Genomic DNA, 20,998 nt, shown 5'->3' on the forward strand with positions numbered 1-20,998 from the left:
CAGTACTCATGTTCCCTCTTGAAAATGGCTATGTGTGGACCAAGGAATGAGGAGGTAGCACTTCAAGAGTGGAAACAAGATCAAAATCATTACTGAGTAGGCCAGTTCACCTTCATAAATATGAAAGAATACACATATTTTCTCCAAAGAATAAGAAAGGAACTGCCATGTGAAAAAGCAAGTCCCAATGCAATTATTTTTTTTTTTGTATATTCTTTGATACTGAGGCCTACTTCCTACTAGTGAGGTAAATCTGTGTCTTGGCTGTACTGCTTTAGACTTCAAGGGAAAGTAGCAAAATGCTGCATATAAATAAATACCAAACTTTTTAAACAAACTTTCACAAATAAAACTAATTATCAGGGATAAGAATTCTAGATTAGCTTTCTCCTTGGCATGTTACGTTTTCTATTTACTGGGATATTTATTTATTTACATGAAGGAGCATTTAGTCATGTGACATTCCTCCACACCTACACTAGGTAGTGATACATCTCAGACACGTAGTACCTGATGACTGCCCAAAGTACCTATATTTTAAGATATATGTCATAGGGTTGAACAATGCAAATACTGTTCATTTGACCTTTGTCAAATAATGTTTGGGCCATGATTCTGTCCGGCCATGTTTACAATTCAACCTGTTTTGCACATAATCAGTCTGCCCTCTTCCAACTTGGCAGCTGAGAGCTTTGTGTAATGAGGGGTTTTACTTCTGCACTGTTCACAAAACACACACTTAATTCTCCATGGCAACCATCCAGTCATCCGATACAGGCACCATCCTACACAAGTGTTTACTAGAAATATGAAATGCTTTGATGAAAATTACCTTGGGTAGCAGAGAACCAGCAGGAAGCCACCAGTGAGAGGAGGACTCTTCATAGCTTTTCATTGTGATCCTCAGTTCACACAACGCTGGTCTGTCCTTGGATTGGTTTTGAAGCAGTGCACTGTGAATTGGATAAATGAGGACACAACTTTCCAGGCTGAACCAGAAATCTCATTGCCTGAGGCTGGCATCTAGCCCAGGAAGAGATGGGAAAGCTCAGTGGTAGAAAGCACATGCTTCGCATGCAGAAAGTGCAAGTCCAGTCACTAGCATCTCTAGTTTAAAAATGCACAAAAACAAGTAGCCGGTTTTGGGAAGTGCTGAATCCTGACCATTGGCCATGCTGACTGGAGCTGACAGTTGTCATTTTTTAATGTCTTTTAGATGCTCTGTTTTTAAAGTTTTTATTTTTCATGGCACTGCTTTCCTACTTTGTTGCTTGATGGCCTGGGTTGCTTTGGGAGGAAGGGTGGGATAGGAACTTGATAAAGAAATAATGGTGCACAAAAATTGAAAGGCACCATGTTGGATACTGCTGGAGTAGGTAATATTGGACTTAATGGGCAAAGAGTCTCATGCAGTATAAGGCAGCTTCAGCTGTGTGAATATACAGAAAGAAGGTGCAATTGCTAATTACGTATCCAAAAATGACAGTGAAGTGTTCTGAGGCTGGAAATGCAGGGGCAAGAGGTAGCAAGACAGAATGCATAAAGCCAATATTCAGGGACAAGCTACCAAATGGACACAAAGGCACATAGCACAACCCTGATGACAAGTTTATCCGAAGCATCTCTGCAAGAGATCTTGCTGAGCAGAGAAGCAACAGATGGGGAGGTGTGCTTATCCCTTTTTCCACCGGCCTTTTTTCCTCCACTACCATCACCTCCAAAGCTGTTTTTCCCTGCACAGTTTGGAACTCCGGCAAAAGTGCTTAAAATTCCACTGAATTTTAATATGCAGTTTTCAAGTCAGGAAGCTGCTAATAGCAACAGAGGTCCTGTGGCATAATTATAATTATGAGTTATTTCAGAATGCCAAGAGTCTGTAGTACAATCCTTGATTGTCCACTTGAGACTGCAGGTAAGGGGTTACAGGTTTGAACGCTCCCCACATGTTTTTGTGCCTATGCACGCACAAGCATTCAAATATGCAATTTCTATCTGCAGTTTGAAGAGACCCTGTCTGAGAAAGACTGACCTATGAATTATTTCTGCACATTTGAATCTGACTTCACACAGACTGAATCCTCTACACCAATGGCAAACTCCTTCTATGAGGTTGGACCCATGTGTATCCAAAATGGCACCAGCCCTTGGCAAGGAGATTATTAACAGGCTCAGGGATATCCCAAGTTTTTCAGAATTGCAGCAATTTTTAGTAAATAAACTCTAAGAGAGGAGAAACCTCAGAAACAGCCAAATGAGAACTGAACCATGTTTCAGGGACACAGAATGCCGATGGTTGAGGGTTGGACAGTAAACAGGGGGTGGGCAGGTGGAATGGAGACTAGCTGGAACACCAGATACAGGCAGTCAACCCTGCAACATTTTGTTATTGCAGGTCTCGCTTGTTCAACCAGAATTGATTATAGAATGCCCTGAAATTAAAAGCTTGAAGCTGGGCTCATTTCCTCACAGAGCTTCATTTTTTAAAATTTTCATGTTCATCTTCCACAGCGCAAGAAATTTGTAATGATTTTTTTTTTTTAATTTTGAAGTTAAATGTCTATCAGAACTTTTGAATTGCTGAAGACATGTAATGCTTGTTACCAAAAATAAAATGTATTATCCAGAATATGACTGGGAAGAGGAGAGGGACTGTTATAAGAGGATAATTCCAGCTTATTATACCTGTAGTATTCTCTCATCTGTAGATACCTTTTAGGGCTCCCCCCACCCCACTCAGCAGGGGTCTAATTGTTGTTTGGATGTGAATGTACGTTTTAGCTTCTCCAAAATTAGTTTCCCTTCAGTACAAATGTTCTCATTAAGAAGACATTTAACATGAGAAGAATATAAATGAAGAGATTTCTGCTCACTAAGAAGGGTTTTTGTACTGATCAAAGGACCTGTGAAGCAATACACACTATAACACTTAATCTTTAGCATTTCCAGAGCTCAGAGCTTTAGTTATTTAGTCTTTCTGCAATAATTAGATGACCTAATGTCTTTTTATAACAACCCCCATAAGAAACAGTGATCACTGTGGTATTTCATGAAATGTTAGTGTCTGTATGATGCACCCTGCCTTTTAGAAACCAAAGGACAACTTCGTTGTGAAGTGAAAGGCTTAATATAATATAATCTCATTCAAATATATAATATAATCTCATATAATCTCAAATAATATAATATAATCTCATTCAGAGTATGCTGCTTCTTCTTCTTTTAAAAAAATAGCAGCTAAATGTTCACCTTTGTGCATGTCTCCGGAAGCTTCTTTCTTCTTCCAATAGTTGTGTGTATAGTTCTACTCCAGCATCTCAGGACCTGAAACTGACTAAAACAGGGTGTTGTAGTTAAGGTTTTCTGACCAGTTCTGCTTACAACAAGGTGGTCCAGTTGAAATTTTAGTTTAATACAGAACACTCCTAAGCTGTGGTGTCTGTTCTACAGAGAATTATGGAGCAGGATGTTACAACATCAGAGGTGTCAATCAGGTTTTATTGACAAGCAACACTTTTTAAAACAATGCACCTGACAGCTCAGCCTTGTCACTTCCTGTTATCATTATCCAAGAAAAGCAGGGCATGCAACAAATGGTTTTTATTTTCAGTGTTTAAAAATATTTGGGTCTGGGCTGCAACAGTATAAAATAATGGCTACGCTACAACTGCTCTGATTTGCAACTGGGCCTAGGATGCTGGGCATCTAGCTCAGTATTGCCTACACAGGCTATCAGTAGCTCTCCGGGATTTCAGATTGAGTCTCTCCCACTTGTACCTGGAGCTGTGGGGAATTGAACCAAGGACCTTCTGCATGTGAAGGAGATGCTCCACTACTGAGCTATGGCCTTTCCAACTTCCCTATTATGGCTTGGAAAAGAAGCCTTGGCAGTGGCTGCCATAATTTCCAAAGTGGTTCCCATATTAGCTTTCCATCTGCCTTGTCGTTGGTGCCTTTTAGTGGCACAGTGGTGGAGGCAAGCCCCCAATTTGTCTGCTCACTACAATAGACGCATGGAGGTCTATGCAACTGAAGGTACTGTGCAACTGAAGCTACCAACCCATGTTACAAGCATCCAACTTGCAACTACTACCATGCAAATGCTTGTAATGGGAGGTGCTTGTAACCTGGTGCCGATTCTGCTGACCTTTTTGTGCTAGATTAAGACTGCTTAGGGACACAGGTGGCGCTGTGGTCTAAACCACTGAGCCTAGAGCTTGCTGATCAGAAGGTTGGTGGTTCGAATCCCCACAGAGGGGTGAGCTCCTGTTGCTAGGTCCCAGCTCCTGCCAACCTAGCAGTTCGAAAGCAGGTCAAAGTGCAAGTAGATAAATAGGTACCGCTCCGGCAGGAAGGTAAACGGTGTTTCTGTGCGCTGCTCTGGTTTCACCAGAAGCGGCTTACATGCTGGCCACATGACCCGGAAAGCTGTCTGTGGACAAATGCCAGCTCCCTTGGCCAGTAAAGCGAGATGAGCGCCGCAACCCCAGAGTCGTTCACAACTGGACTTACCTGTCAGGGGTCCTTTACCTTTACCTTTTAAAGACCTGCTTGTCAAGGCTTTTTTTGAACTGATAACACAAATTTCTTTTTTGTAAGCAGCTGGATTGGCTCAAAATGTTTTTTATGTTTGATTTTCAGTTTTCATGTATAATCATTTCATCTGCTCTGTTTCTTAGGTTACTTGTTAATTTATTTTAAACTCACGCTGAGATATTAAGATGAAGACATACTTGCTTAACTGCCATATAAAGATCCCAATGGAAATCCTATTTAAATACCTGGGTTCGACCATAGTCATTGCATACCCTTGGTAATGGTATTCCCCACCTATGGAAAGATGTATTTTTCCTCTGATATGTGAAACTGACCCAACTAAGCATTTGCATTATCTACAAGGTGCCATCTATATAACACTAAGAGTCACAGTCATTGCTGTGTTGTGATCTAGTGTGGAAAGATAGAGCAATTCACAGAGTCAGGGTGGGGGGAAGGTGGTTAGGCAAAATGCTGTTAGCATGGGAAAGCTGCTGTTTATTCTGGTGTGCACTGAAGTTTTCAAGGCTGCATAGCATGAAATAAAGGGTTCCTTATTTGTGTGTGAGTTTACACTTGGTTATGCTTGTCACCAACTCACAGCATGAGTACAATAGAAGCATGCTTTACTTTGGCAACCAATCTCTTTGTCTTGACACCTGACCTTGGTACTGTGCCAAAACCAGAATAGTTAAAAGTTGCTAGATTGATTGATTGATTTACTCACCCACTCACACTCAAACAGTTTTTTTCTCTTTAAAATCTTGGCTATTGGATGTTGTGATATTGTATGTTAAGAAATAAATGTAGGGGTTTTTTTTCCCCATTCCCCAGAGAACTCTACACAATTACATTTTCCCAATATTTATCTGAAACACGCTCACCATCTGTGCCCACTAAACTAGTTTTGCTGTAGTAACATCCTGTTATATTCTCTCAATAACCTCTAGTTTACTGTCTTTAGTTGCTGTTGGAGACAGGCTTGCTGCAAGTACCCAGGGATAAACTTAGCATTTCCATTTTAGTACAGCAACGCAGATGGAATATACTGGATGTTGAAGTCTTAAAGGTATCAAGATATGATACACCCTGGTTTCACAGGCTTGTGGATTTTCATTCTGGATAACCTTAGGCAGTATTCTTCTATCGTTCGGACAATGAAACTTTTATCATTTGTTTGGGGGTTTTTGTATGTATGCAGCTGGACAAAAATCACGGGAAATGTTGTGTAACCAGGCATCTCTCTGCATCAAGGATGGCATGAAGATTCTGAGATGGCTGCATCTTGCTCAGAAGCCATCGGAATGCAAATCAAAGCCAACAGACTGCCACACACCCAGTGTAAATCCCAGTCACCTGGTCAGTCTGGACCCTAAATCTGTTGCCCCAAACATCCCTAATTTCATTGTGAAATAGATTGTGCCTTGAATAACAATATTTAGAAGATGCAAGGATGAGCAACCAGCAACCAGAATGCACATTCAAAATATGAATGACAAAAACAAAATAAACATTATCTAAAGAGCTCTGCTTCCTTCCTTGACTGCTTGGTTATGGAAGTGAGAGGAAATGAGTTAGAGGGTCACTGGTTGTGGGCAGATAGTATTATTTAGCATGTATATATGGATCTTTTCCAGAAGTATAATAATCAGAACAGATTTTCTTTGTCAACTATGGTAATTAGAATTAAAGATCGGTGTAGGTTGCTGAATCTTGTTAAGAGACAAACTTGCCAGTGTTCAGAGTTGATAAAAATAATATTCAGATGTATCTAATTAATAAAACTATGAAGCTTAACACAGGACTTTTTAACACCTTCTCAAACTTCAGAGAACTGATTTGTACAAAAAAACAGTCATTTTGTTCTTTGGGGGGGAAATTAAGCATACTTCATGAAGTGATTAGATAAAAGATCATTCTGTTTTGTGGCTTCACAATAAATATTGAGACTGTTTAAATAATCTTGTTTTGCATGTAAATTATATTTCAATATCTATACATATGATTTCAAATTCTGGCTTGTTAAAAAAGTAGACATTGCCAAAACAAATTGCCAGAACACATACATAAAAGGCAGTATAATATAAAATGATTTCCTTAGACAATTTAAAATCATTTTTAAAAATCTGTTAGTTTGGTTTAAAATGTGACTTTATGGCTATTGAAATGATCTATTAAAGAACAAGGAATAATGGGCTTAAACCCAAAGACATATATGGAGTGGTGGCATAATAAGATGCTAAGTACTTTTGAATCTTACTCATTTCTACAGAAGAACATATTTAACTGGTGATGGCAATCTCTGGAACATTAAAGTACTTAATTTTGGCTGGGTTGTATCCTTTTTTCTTTCTTTTAGACCTCTGACATGCTGATTCCAGGTATCTGATAGATGCAAATTGCATAGTATTGTCTATGCAGAACCAACACACAAGACCAGCCTAAGTCAATAAATAATAATAATAATAATAATAATAATAATAATAATAATAATAATGTTTTAGCTGTTTCTATTTTAGTTGTAATCTACCTTAAGTTCAATCAGAGGAAAAGAATGAATATAATAATCAATCCATGTGGGACCTTCTTTTTTGCTTCTCTCTTGTTTCTTTCCTGCAAAAGTAATAATCCAGGTACTACTTCCCGCACTTCCAAATTTATACTAAAATGCTGAAGCATGGCTAGTGCAAGAAGTTGCCACATATGCATATGTACTCACCCACTGACTTGCTGTGCCAGCAGTAGGTGGGTAAGGATGGGCCTAAACATGTCACAAACCATGACATTGCCCAAGAAATGCTGGGACATTGTGCTGGATTTCCATTCAATTGTAAATATGCCAGAATAAATTGTAAAAATTAGGATGTCAATTATGTACACTGTTACTGAAGAAAAACAATGCTTAGAATAGATTCCCCCTCCTCTTGGGATCATATAAAACGTAGGATTACTTAGAATTTCTCTCTCACACTGAAATATATGTATTCTAGAAACACGTGTTGCTGCAGCATACACTCTTCATACAAACTGCTGCCCCACCTCTCAAACAAAACAACACAAATTTGGTAAACAAATACCATTCATTTAAAAAATGAAGTTGTAGGGTTTCACAAAACAGTAATTTATAGTTAAGAGACTGAAGGTGCAGGATTGGTGAAACTGTCCCAGATGCTGCCACTGACAAGTCCTTTTCCAAGCAGTTCCTTGTGCATTTTCATACGAATCTCTGGACTTGACAAAAGCGCCTTTATCTGATTCAGTTTGGACAACAGGGCCAACAGTTCTCTGTGCAAGGCTTCCTTTATTACATTTGCTTCATGGCTCTTCCCTAGAGAGGAGGAAAATGATACATTTTTGCATATGAGTAATTGTTGCCTAAAATGTTATGGAACGAATAAAAAGAGATGCCATTGATTGAAAAAAAACACAAGATGCCCATATGCATCAATTAAATATATATAAAAGGTTATGTTTAGTCAAAAATATAATTTAAGGGTGCAAATGTTACTTAGAAATGAAGCATAGTGATACAATATTCATGAACAATTCCCATTCTATTGGGTAACAGTAGCTATGATTAATATTAGTAGTGACAATTCCATTCAACAAAATGTCTTCTTTTGTACTTCAAGTAAACAGTTGTCCAGTTCTGCAAAACAAAAATTAATGGCATTGTTTCCAGTTTGGCTAGCCCATCTTCCATTTGTTTTGTATCCACAGGGCACACAAAGAAAGCAGTGGAGATTCATATATATTTTTCTGCAGCTGAGAACACAACGAAGCTGGCACTTTAGTAGTCAGATCTCTCCATCCTTCTGGCCCTCTCTGTCTTGCCGTCTTTCCCATCATTCAGTAGTTTGTTTTTTATTCTTATCAGCCTTGATATTTGTTATCATGAAGCTCTGTAAATTAGCATCCCTCTGTTCAGACGAGGTGCCTGATAACAGACAATCACAAATCCCAACTCAAGTCAGCCAGGATAGCTCGGCAGAGCTGATCCAGGGAGCAGAGTCGTGGGTATTTGTAGCTGGATCATGCCTTCTTGGCCTCCTTCAAAGCACTCATTTTCTATTGTCATTCTCACTTTCCTTGCTATTGCCAATGGCTGCTTCCTCAGTTTTCACTGGGCTTTCAAAATCAGTCAGTCTGTTTTTGTTTTGGGTTTCTTCTAGGTACTGCTGCACCGCCTTGAGGACTGCATTCTCCACCAGCCTTTTGCTGAGGCTCAGCAATTCTGCATCATCTGGCTCTGCCCCTTTCTTTTCACCTACACACCACAACAGACAAAAATCAGTAAACCTGTGCAGGTGGGGAAATGGCATGCAGTACACATCTACTGGGACTAGCTGCTCAGCCTCACCTAGTTGTGGTGTGCAAGCTCACCCAAAGCCATCTGAATGTCTCTGTTTACTTTCAACTCCATGAAGTCCCTCTAAATGGAAGCATAAAGAGGCTGCTTTCTCTCCTTTGTTTTTCTGTGCCCTGACCTTTCATGAATCCTAGTTGTTTTGTTGGCCTGTTTTGCTCTTGGATTCCTCCCAGGTTCAAATGCTATCCAAATCCCAGTTTACTCCTTGACAATCACTTTGAAACAGCAGCACATAAAACTATAAATCTTGGTGTGGTGAATAATCTGGGAACAGTTGATGCTGCACTATTGCTGAAGGTAAGAGGGTGTGGCCCTGATCAGTACCCCATAAAGAAACTATAATAAATAGTTTTAAAAATCCACAACCAGCAAAATCTGTTAATGTTCTAGTGTGAATACATTTCTACAAATAATATATAAACTGAACTGGCAACTAAAAATCCCAGAGCTCTTATCAGATATTTATATTTCTTTCATATTAAATCCATAAATAAATGACATAATACATAAAACACCCTATTAGCTACTTTCCAATATTTATTTTCTCACCAAACTGTATCTTACAAATTAAAAAATTGAGAAGTCTGTTGAGCACGGTGAATTCAAACTTGGCTATGAAACTAACAATACCGTCTGTGTATTTATGTTTTTCATTTTAAAAGGGGACATTTGTTTTGCTTTTTGATTGCTGTATTGCTAATGGGTTCAAAATCTCAGCTAAATGCATCTATTGTGGAGGACCACTGACTGCCTCTCTAAACCCTGGAGTGAGACAGAGGAAACAGGGTAATATGGCAACTGCAAGGTATATAAAAGGATGCTACAAAAGACTAAAGAACAGAACAAACTTTGCTTCCATTGTGCATTTCTTATTACAACAATCTGAACTCAAAATGACTGCTTCCCTAGGTTTCAATTCTCTAGTGTTCCCTAAAACAGCTTTCTTGTGTCACCTACACTTTGGTTTCTACTGTCCTTACAAGGGGTTATAGCCAATGCTGTCCTTCCATTCATGAAAGGCTCTTGGATCCTGCAGAGGCTTCCATGATCAGAACAGGGAATAGAGCCAATTTTCACACATTCCCCCTTTTCTCCTTTGTGCAGCCTCACATGCTGCCTGCTATGCTGTTCTACAGGGTCCCTCTACCCTCTGGAGCAGAGCTGAGATATATGAGTTCCAAGAACTGTTGGAGAAAGGGGAATCAATGAAATAGCTCTCCTCTTTCCTATCTTTACACCTGGAGCTGGATCAAAGACCCTTCTGTGAATACAAGGACATTGTTAAAATACACCCCAAGAAGTTCATGTACAGCCACTGGAGAGTGTGCTATATTCCTCTGATTAGACAGAGCAACTATCAATAGTAAAGTGATGCCGCAGCAAGAGAAATGGGTACTGGTAGAGCAAGATGAGGACAGTACGGCATGAGTTTGTGAATAACAGTTAATTTTGCCAGAGCTGGCACTTGCCCCACACAAGTTGTTGAATGCCAGATTCCATGGTTAATACATGGAAAGGTTATCAACTGTAAACATAAGTTTTAATGTATGAACAAGGCTCTAAGGGTACTGGTTTTCTGATATATCATTAGCTTTGGAGTGTTTGCCACAGTTCTTTAAAACGACGGCAATATAAGCCAAGTTAGTAGCAAGCAGGTCCCAACTTAATATGCATTCACTCAATTCCAACATTATGCTTCTGGTTGGTAAACATAATATGCATGTTTTTACCACAAAAATCAAGGTGCTTATTATTAGGCAAAATAAAATTTTTATATTGTTTGAAAGGCAACAAGATGGATGCCTTTTAGCTGGACAGATTTAAAGAGATGCATATTATTATTATTATTATTATTATTATTATTATTATTATTAATTACTTAGCTTTTAGCATAATTTCTTGGGATTATTCAAAAACATGAATTGTTTTCTGGCTTGTTTTGTTTATGTATTCATTTAGCAGCCTTTTAATGTGTTAAGTATGCATACAGGTGCACACAGACAATTAGCAGCAAATAATAATACATAAAAAGCCATGCAGCTGCTTCATACATTTATTCAAAGAACTCATATCAAATATCTAATGTATACACCCTCTTTATTACAAAAACAGTTTCTTAAAAGTGAAGCTCTTGGACAAAGCCAGAAAATTCATCAAGAGTCTTCGCCCAATTTTTTCCAGCAAGCTCTATAACAGCTGCAGGAGCAGGATCATTTATTCATCATTATTAAATTTCTATACTTCCCTAACTAGATAATATAATCACAAAAACAATACCGCTCTCAGTTTAAAAGGCCATAGATTGCTTAATCAGACAAAGGCCTGTATATAGAGGAACATTTTTCCCTGGTGCCTATTAAGAACTGACAATCCATCCTGCTCCATAGAAACAGTAGAATCTAAAACTTTGCTCAAGTTTGAAACTTTACTCCAGTTCAAACTAAGCATGGCAAGCCAGAGCGACCTTTGCAACAGCATCTTCTCCTAGTCATTGTGTGTTCTTTGTGTCTTTGTGTGCAAAAGCCACATAAAGCTATCTCATTATGATACAACAATATACACCCCAGGGCACATGATACCACAGAATTGTAAAGTTCAAAACAAGAGAGGACAAGACATACTGTATGTAGCCTGTAGTCTGTCAACATTTCGAAGAAGAGTCTTGCTGTTAAAACATTGCTATCCTAGAGCAGTAAGCTCAGCTATGCTGTTTTGTGAAACATCAAAAAGTCAGCTTAATTTACTATCATTCTCCCCTCCCATTTTTTCCTTCATTAGGAGCATGTCTGCACCAGCAAATTTTCATCTTATTTTACTAGAATATATATTAAAGTGGCATATGCACTCTAGTCCAGCATCTTGTCATTGCCAGGTTTTGTTGTAGTGAAGTTAGAAATTTAAAAGGGTACATTCACAAGCAATTCTAAAATTCTATGATAGCTTTTCGTTTATTTGTTCATTTTAAATCTGATCAGACAGGAACAGAAGTAGTCTATGTCCATGATGGGTGTGCAGTAATTATATGAATTGCTCTACGCAATGAAACAGATAACAATGGGAAATTTAACAATTGTCACATAGACATAGCATTAGTGAGCCCACAGTCCTTTAGATACACATTCTGCCAATGCAATCTATCCCTTTTTTAGAGGAAGCTGGCCATGTTGACAGGAACATCATACAAAGCCTTCTGTGTGCAGTAAGCGAGGCATGCAGCCTCCTGTACTCAACTTTATGTGGTCGAAATAAAGAAATTAAAATTAATAAATTGTCCAGTAGCACCTTAGAGACCAACTAAGTTTGTTCTGGGTATAAGCTTTCGTGTGCATGCACACTTCTTCTCGAAAGCTTATACCCAGAACAAACTTAATTGGTCTTTAAGGTGCTGCTGGACAAGTTTGTAACTGTTTTCATTTATTTTGACTGTATCAGACCAACACAGCTACCTACCTGAACCAACTTTATGTAGTAGAGCATGTAATTTGTGTGTAAATTGACCCCAAGGTAAGAAAAACAACATGAGTTTTCTTGATATTTTACTGTATATCAGCATATTGTTCTATTCGCCATGTTAGCCAAAGGTTCAAAATGGGTTTCCTACAATCCAAACAAACATACAAAGTACATGTGACCATCTGAAAAGAAAAGAAAAAAAAGAGTACTATGATCTGATGAAGACTATCTCCCCATGAAAAGACAATGGCAGCTGGACTTAGGAGAAAGCATACCACAAAAACTCAATCATGATTTGATTCATAAAACTCCAAATTTCCTGTTTGTTTGAGCCCTCTAATGCCTTTTCACCAAGTTGGCTTGAATCTACATCCTTTGCAGAGGAGTTCAGCACAATATGAGGAAGCAAATATAATAAAACTCCAAGCAAGGAATGAATTACAACAATGAACTGGAGAAATGAGCTTGGTGATCGTTCTTTCTTTGACTTGCAACTCTGCTGATATTTAAGCAGAGCAAATAGCCACACTGACAGAAGAGTCTCCCTATTTAAATTTGTAAATGCAACACAAATAATTGGTAATGTACTACCAAGAACATGTGTTTAGAGCCCCGCCGATCCAGAATTCTCTTCTTTATCAGATGAAAATAGCAGCCTGAACCTAAAATGAGTATGGCAAGCATCTTTCGTTAGTGACTGGTCAGAATGAGATCCCCCCCCCCCCCCCCCCCCGGTGCTAACTTCTAATACAAACAGCATATTGGAGAGACTATGGCATTAAAATGCAGAGGATCCACATGATCAGTCACTGTGCAGGAGGTGGGATGACAATGTGCTATGCTCTTGGCTGTGCTGGTGCTTCTGTTTGCTGGAATTGGGATGGAGTGGGGCAGTGTGACAGTGCAGGTAGGGGAAGCCCTGGGTTGAGGTAGTGAGGAGCTCAGATGCACTGGGTAGGAGGACAGCGCAGCAGCAGTGCCCCACCTCATGTGCCACAACTGTGTGCGCGTGTGGATTCTTTTTAATTTGTGACGGAACTAAAAAAACTTTCTCCCAATAAACATCAACCATTTGCCAGCTCCAGGCATGGAGGAAGGAGTCATATGAATAACAGTGCAGTTGATGACGCAAAAGTGAAACTTCTCACTGCATTAGAAGGGAAGCAACATCCATTAAAACATCATTTTTACTTCCTGGCCAGAATTTTACTTGATTTCAACATCAGTGTTTAGTCTTGATAACCAGGAACAAAAGAGAGAGGGCTCCTTCCTGTATAGCAATTTGGTAAAGGGAATTTCAATTGACATAAGCTTTTCCTAGGGCAGAGGTTGCTGCACTACAACTGCCATCTCCCTGGCCACTGGCCATGCTGGCTGGGGCTGATGGGAATTGGAGTCTTGCAGCATCTGAAGGGCTACAGGTCAACCACTCCTGCCCTAGAGGGATGAGGAAACCTGCACCTGTTGACAATCCAGCTTCTAAACATCCATTAATAGTACTGGAACTCCATATTCCTTTGTGTTCAGTCATATGGAGTGCAGTCCTATAAATCCCACAGAGAAAAACATGGGTTATCACAAAGAAAGTGTGTTTCAGACTGTTGCCACCTCAGCTTCTCTCTCTCTAGGCCTAGTTGCCCTGAGACTGCAGAACTGAAAGTACAGTTTGGCTCCATCCATCAGCCAGCAGATCAAGGGCTGATGTGTTGTGTGCATTTTTACAGTAAGAAAGGCCCACATGTCCAGACCAGGTGATACTGTTGAGGTTATATAACTGTGAGAACTGGTGTTTGAATTTGCTTGCTTTTATCTTTCCTCCCCATTCCTTTTCCCTTTTGTATCATATCTATTTGATGGTAAGTCTGGAGGCAGGTACAATCTTTATCTTGCCATCTCTGCACAGCATCTAGAAAGTTTTAAGTGCATTATAAGTGAATAGTAATAATAAGATTACTCTAGCTATGTCCTCGTTCTTACACTAGTCTTGATCACCTAGTGAAGAAACAGTCCTAGGGTGGGATATTAAACAGACAAAATTTGCAAACCTATTATATCTCAAACAGCCTTGGAAATAGATGTTCCCACAAAGAGGATTCTTGCCCAGAAAATATGTATGCAAAGAGCCTATTTTCCTTTTCTATCTAATTGAGTGGAATGGCCTTTTGTATACAGTGATAAGGGGAAACAATGAATGAAAACCTTGAGCGTTACAATAACTGAGGCGGGGGGGGGGGACACTTCCATAGCAGTTTAAAAAACCAGCAACACATCACTCTCATATAATGGCCTTGAAATGCTTATAAATCATAAACTGGTTAAATGTTTTAAATAGACAATAAAAAAGCAACATAGTAGGATTTAAAGAATTCTATATACCATAACGGTTGGAATACTCCCTTTTTCTCTCTGCACTTTTCTTTCTCTTCTATTTTCTCAAGCTATATTAGCATACAAAATGGCACTGCCACACTCCATCTACTGTCCACCTTCAACAGTTTGTCACCTTTGGCCATAAAGATCTCCAGTTTCTAGCATTAAAGGAAACACTACTGCAAAACGCATGCCAAGAGTCAGTATAAGAAAAGCTACATGACTGGACCAGACCAAAGGTCCATCTAACTGGACACTCGTAGCATGATGGAGATAGTCATGTACTGTTGTTTCTCTCCCCCATGGCCATATACTCCAAACTGTGACTGAACGTAGAGCAGCCCTTTGCCAGCCAGACGTTTTGGACTACTATTACCATTAGCTCCAGCTAGCTACATGGAGGCACCAGGTTGGTGAAGACTTATACAGAAGACCCATTGTTGACTATCATGTCTCACAACCATGACAGGCCTATTGTCCCTGAACTTGCTAATCCTTTTTAAAAGGCATTTATTGTATTGGCCCTCACAATACTGAACATACTAATAATCAATTCTGATGCTTTCTAAGGAGTGGCAATAGTGTTGCTTGATTATTCTTCCTACACAATTCATAGTTGTATTCAGTTATAACTCTCCCACAGTTACAAAGCCCCAACAACTTCTTGTCTACTTGTATGTTTATCTTACATTTTCATACCACCCTTCATTGATGAGGCTCAAGGTTGGTGTATATCAGTAAAAGTCATAAAAACAATACAATTAAATACAACTCATATATAATCCCCTTCATGGATCACTGCCTTGCCGTGGCGAAGGGGCTTGAAGAACTCAGAGAAGCTATGAACTATGCCGAGCAGGGCACCCAAGATGAACAGGTCATAGTGGAGAGTTTTGACCAAACGTGATCCACCTGGAGGAGGAACTGGCAAGCCACTCCAGTATCCCTGCCAAGAAAACTCCATGGACAAAGACAACAGGCATATAAAAGTTATGACGCTGGAAGATGAGCCCCTCAGGTCGGAAGGCGTCCAACATGCTACTGGGGAAGAGCGGAGGGCAAGTACAAGTAGATCCAGAGCTGATGAAGCGGCTGGGCCAAAGCCGAAAGGACGCTCAGTTGCGGATATGCCTGGAAGCGAAAGGAAAGTCCAATGCTGTAAAGAAAAATATTGCATAGGAACTTGGAATGTAAGAACCATGAACATGGGTAAGTTGGAGGTGGTCAAAAATGAGATGGCAAGAATAAATATTGACATCCTGGGCATCAGTGAACTAAAATGGACGGGAATGGGTGAATTCAGTTCGGATGACCATCAGATCTACTACTGTGGGCAAGAAACCCGTAAAAGAAATGGAGTGGCCCTCATAGTCAACAAAAGAGTGGCAAAAGCTGTACTGGGATGCAATCTCAAAAATGATAGAATGATCTCGATACGAATCCAAGGCAGACCTTTTAACATCACAGTAATCCAAGTTTATGCACCAACTACTGGTGCTGAAGAAACTGAAATTGACCAATTCTATGAAGACTTACAAGACCTTATAGAAGTGACACCAAAGAAGGATGTTCTTCTCATTATAGGGGATTGGAATGCTAAAGTAGGGAGTCAAGAGATAAAAGGAACAACTGGCAAGTTTGGCCTTGGAGATCAAAACGAAGCAGGGCAAAGGCTAATAGAGTTCTGTCAAGAGAACAAGCTGGTCATCACAAACACGCTTTTCCAACAACATAAGAGACGACTCTACACATGGACATCACCAGATGGGCAGCATCGAAATCAGATTGATTATATTCTCTGCAGCCAAAGATGGAGAAGCTCTATACAGTCAGCAAAAACAAGACCTGGAGCTGACTGTGGCTCAGATCATCAGCTTCTTATAGCAAAATTCAAGCTTAAACTGAAGAAAGTAGGAAAAACCACTGGGCCGGTAAGATACAATCTAAGTCAAATCCCTTATGAGTACACAGTGGAAGTGAGGAACAGGTTTAAGGATTTAGATTTGGTGGACAGAGTGCCTGAAGAACTATGGATGGAGGCTCGTAACATTATACAGGAGGCAGCAACGAAAACCATCCCAATGAAAAGGAAATGCAAGAAAGCAAAGTGGCTGTCCAATGAGGCCTTACAAATAGCAGGGGAGAGAAGGCAAGCAAAATGCAAGGGAGATCGTGAAACATACAGGAAATTGAATGCAGATTTCCAAAGAATAGCAAGGAGAGACAAGAAGACCTTCTTAAACGAGCAATGCAAAGAAATAGAGGAAAGCAATAGAATGGGAAGAACCAGAGATCTGTTCAAGAAAATTGGAGATATGAAAGGAACATTTCGTACAAAGATTTCCATAATAAAGGACAAAAGTGGAAAGGACCTAACAGAAGCAGAAGACATCAAGAAGAGGTGGCAAGAATACACAGAGGAATTATACCAGAAAGAAACGGATGTCTCATATACCCCAGGTAGTGTGGTTGCTGACCTTGAGCCAGACATCCTGGAGAGTGAAGTCAAATGGGCCTTAGAAAGCACTGCAAATAACAAGGCCAGTGGAAGTGATGGTATTCCAGCTGAACTATTTAAAATTTTAAAAGATGATGCTGTTAAGGTGCTACACTCAATATGCCAGCAAGTTTGGAAAACTCAGCAGTGGCCAGAAGATTGGAGAAGATCAGTCTACATCCCAATCCCAAAGAAGGGCAGTGCCAAAGAATGCTCCAACTATCGCACAATTGCACTAATTTCTCACGCTAGCAAGGTTATGCTTAAAATTCTACAAGGAAGGCTCAAGCAGTATGTGGACCGAGAACTCCCAGAAGTGCAAGCTGGATTTAGAAGAGGCAGAGGAACCAGAGACCAAATTGCAAACATGCGCTGGATTATGGAGAAAGCTAGAGAGTTCCAGAAAGACATTTACTTCTGCTTCATTGACTATGCAAAAGCCTTTGACTGTGTCGACCATGGCAAACTATGGCAAGTTCTTAAAGAAATGGGAGTGCCTGATCACCTCATCTGTCTCCTGAGAAATCTCTATGTGGGACAAGAAGCTACAGTTAGAACTGGATATGGAACAACTGACTGGTTCAAAATTGGGAAAGGAGTACGACAAGGCTGCATTTTGTCTCCCTGCTTATTTAACTTATATGCAGAATTCATCATGCGAAAGGCTGGGCTGGATGAATCCCTAGCCGGAATTAAGATTGCCGGAAGAAATATCAACAACCTCAGATATGCAGATGACACAACCTTGATGGCAGAAAGTGAGGAGGAATTAAAGAACCTTTTATTGAGGGTGAAAGAGGAGAGTGCAAAATATGGTCTGAAGCTCAACATCAAAAAAACGAAGATCATGGCTACTGGTCCCATCACCTCCTGGCAAATAGAAGGGGAAGAAATGGAGGCAGTGAGAGATTTTACTTTCTTGGGCTCCATGATCACTGCAGATGGTGACAGCAGCCACGAAATTAAAAGACGCCTGCTTCTTGGGAGAAGGGCAATGACAGGCCTAGACAGCATCTTGAGAAGTAGAGACATCACCTTGCCAACAAAGGTCCGTATAGTTAAAGCTATGGTTTTCCCAGTAGTGATGTATGGAAGTGAGAGCTGGACCATAAAGAAGGCTGATCGCCGAAGAATTGATGCTTTTGAATTATGGTGCTGGAGGAGACTCTTGAGAGTCCCATGGACTGCAAGAAGATCAAACCTCTCCATTCTGAAGGAAATCAGCCCTGAGTGCTCACTGGAAGGACAGATTGTGAAGCTGAGGCTCCAGTACTTTGGCCACCTCATGAGAAGAGAAGACTCCCTGGAGAAGACCCTGATGTTGGGAAAGATGGAGGGCACAAGGAGAAGGGGGCGACAGAGGACGAGATGGTTGGATAGTGTTTTCGAGGTTACCAGCATGAGTTTGACCAAGCTGCGGGGGGCAGTGGAGGACAGGAGTGCCTGGCGTTCTCTGGTCCATGGGGTCACGAAGAGTCGGACACGACTAAACGACTAAACAACAACAACATATATAATAAAAATAACTGCACAACTCTAAGACACAGCAGGAAAGGCTGCATTACCACTTCTCACTTCCATACAAATCCAACTGTGGGATATCAACTAACAATTCTTCACCCTAACCTTTATTCAAAAGCCTGCTGGAAGAGATGTATCTTAACCTATTTCATAAAATAATATAATTAAGAGTGCATGTGGACCTCAGTGGAGATGGAATTCTACAGGCAGTGGGCCACCACTGAAAAGGTCTGTCTCATTAGATATACATAAGGGTATTGTATTTGCCATTGACTGTTTATTGCTTCCTCCCCTGCCTCCTTGTTGTGGTATATTAAGCAGATGTTTTCAGTGGAGATCTCATCTGTATATATTGTGAAGGTAAGATATATATATTTTTACCCCAACATGCATCACTTTCTGAATATTGAATATATTAATAGAATATATTGAATATAGTCTACATTTCTATAGCCTTGTCAACCAGTTCAAAGAAATTCTTTTTCACATTCTGTATGTCGACTTAGGTTCTTACCATGCTGTATAACTGGTTGACATATTCTAATTTTGCTACCTGAGTGTTCACCTGTGACTCCAGGTTGGTTATGAATAAGTTCAAAAGCACCAGTTTTACTACAGATTCTTTTCAAGATCACACTGTATTCCATTGCCTTCTTTCACCTGTATATAATTTAACAGCAATGAAAAGTTTTTGTTTATGAATAGGAGATAAAAAGAATTGTTTTTGTGTGTGCATACTGCTGACAAGCACTCTTACTACAAGTCTATACTTACATATAGCTAACCACAAAAAATTATTTCCACATTGAGACAATTTACTTGTTATGGTAAATTACTAGCAATAAAGCCTTTGATATACATTCCTATCCACCACTTTTCACAAGGGTACTTAAATGGAATACAGAAACTTGGCAAACTAAAGAAAAGCCATTTCCCTGATGACACTTTGTTAGTTAGGAATACAACAAAACACTGCAGTCTTGCACATACATTTTCAGCAAATTGCTGCCTACCTCTTCCTCCATTGGTTTACTCCATACTTCTCCCATGGCTTTCTCAGCTCCCCAGCATATGCCCTCTCAATCAGGAAAAGGCAGCACTGAGTTATGGTACCACCAGACCCTTCTCTCTTTCCCGCTATTAAGAGAAAAATGGAGAACTGGGGCAGGCGGCAGCCATAGCCGCCTGCACTGCACTTCTGCAGGTAAAAGAAGGCAAGGAGAAAACTGGGCGTGCATGCAATGGCTATGGTGCTTCATTGTGACACTCCTGGGTTATAATGTCTGCTCTTTCTGCACACTTCCTGTGACTGGTGTCTGGAGGAGCTCTGATTAGCAGGTGACATCACACATAGTCAAACAAGAATACAACAGTGGATAGACCTTTATATTTCCCCACAATGCAACAGAAGCTGAATCGTTATTCAACAGTCTTCACAAACAGCAGTATATATGCTGAGGCTGAACCAGAACAAAATCGGACGTCAGGTTCAGAATAATAGGTGCACGTGCACTAAGGAAATGGCCTCATGAGTGCAAGTATTTCTGCTTACTTGATGGAACATTCTCCCCCTCTTCCCCCATTTTGGAAATTTTCCCCACCCCCCACCCCCCAGAGCCAATGTGGAGGAGAGCCCCATTGTACTAACAGGACTCACTGTTCTGGCTCCTGTTAGCTTAAGTTTATTAAGTCATACTTGGTCTTTAACACTGCAGAAACTACCTGTCATTTCCCTTGTGCTCCTTCTCTATTTCTTTCCCTCACCCCCTTTCCATCCCAATGTCCTCTACTAGAAACTTTTCTTAGTATATGTAGCCAAGCTTAGAATGACATACCACAATGGTACTAGTCTCATCAGATATGCAAATCAGCACCATAATTTGGCCATTTAAATTTCCCCCTTCCCATGTGAACCAGCTGATTAGTTGAAGTGTGCCAAGCTGTGCTATGCTATTTCTTCCAGTACACTTTGCCCCTTGATTACTCCAGAACAGTGGCAAATTGCATGGCTGGAACACTGTGATGGAGTACATATTCAGATCCGTTAGGGATATAAATTTGCAGAAGTCTCTGTACCTTCCTCCTTACAGACACTTGCATACACTTTAACTTTCACTCTCATGTATTTATAGCACCAGTCCCAGTTAATGGGGTACTGGACCTGTCAAAGTTCTATTGTGATAGGTTTGCTAGGCACTGTGAGAACAAAATTGCTTGTCTTTATGCTGATCTTGATGCCAGTGTCTGGGGAGGTG

The 20,998-nt window shown here is 40.1% G+C and overlaps 1 protein-coding gene and 1 long non-coding RNA gene across 4 annotated transcripts in view; both read right to left on the minus strand.

Annotated features, from left to right (window-relative positions):
- LOC307213040 overlaps window positions 1-3,300 on the minus strand; it is a 32,605-nt gene extending 29,305 nt beyond the window's left edge. The window contains exons 1-2 of the long non-coding RNA XR_013837359.1: window positions 3,247-3,300; window positions 833-953 (exon numbers count right to left, since the gene is read on the minus strand). This is a non-coding gene — a long non-coding RNA (uncharacterized lncRNA). The remainder of the gene's footprint in view (window positions 1-832; window positions 954-3,246) is intronic.
- A 4,294-nt stretch (window positions 3,301-7,594) lies between these two features.
- AKAP7 (A-kinase anchoring protein 7) overlaps window positions 7,595-20,998 on the minus strand; it is an 89,311-nt gene continuing 75,907 nt past the window's right edge. For 2 of the 3 annotated variants that reach the window (XM_079970686.1, XM_079970689.1), the window contains exon 8: window positions 7,721-8,800. In XM_079970686.1, coding sequence (XP_079826812.1) covers window positions 8,595-8,800 — 206 coding nt within the window. In that variant the 3' untranslated portion in view covers window positions 7,721-8,594. Of the gene's footprint in view, window positions 8,801-20,998 lie in introns of all 3 variants that reach the window. The other variant, XM_079970687.1, reaches the window with a different exon arrangement.

The sequence above is a fragment of the Podarcis cretensis genome (assembly GCF_951804945.1).
Source record: "Podarcis cretensis genome assembly, chromosome: 3".
Lineage (NCBI taxonomy): Eukaryota > Metazoa > Chordata > Lepidosauria > Squamata > Lacertidae > Podarcis > Podarcis cretensis.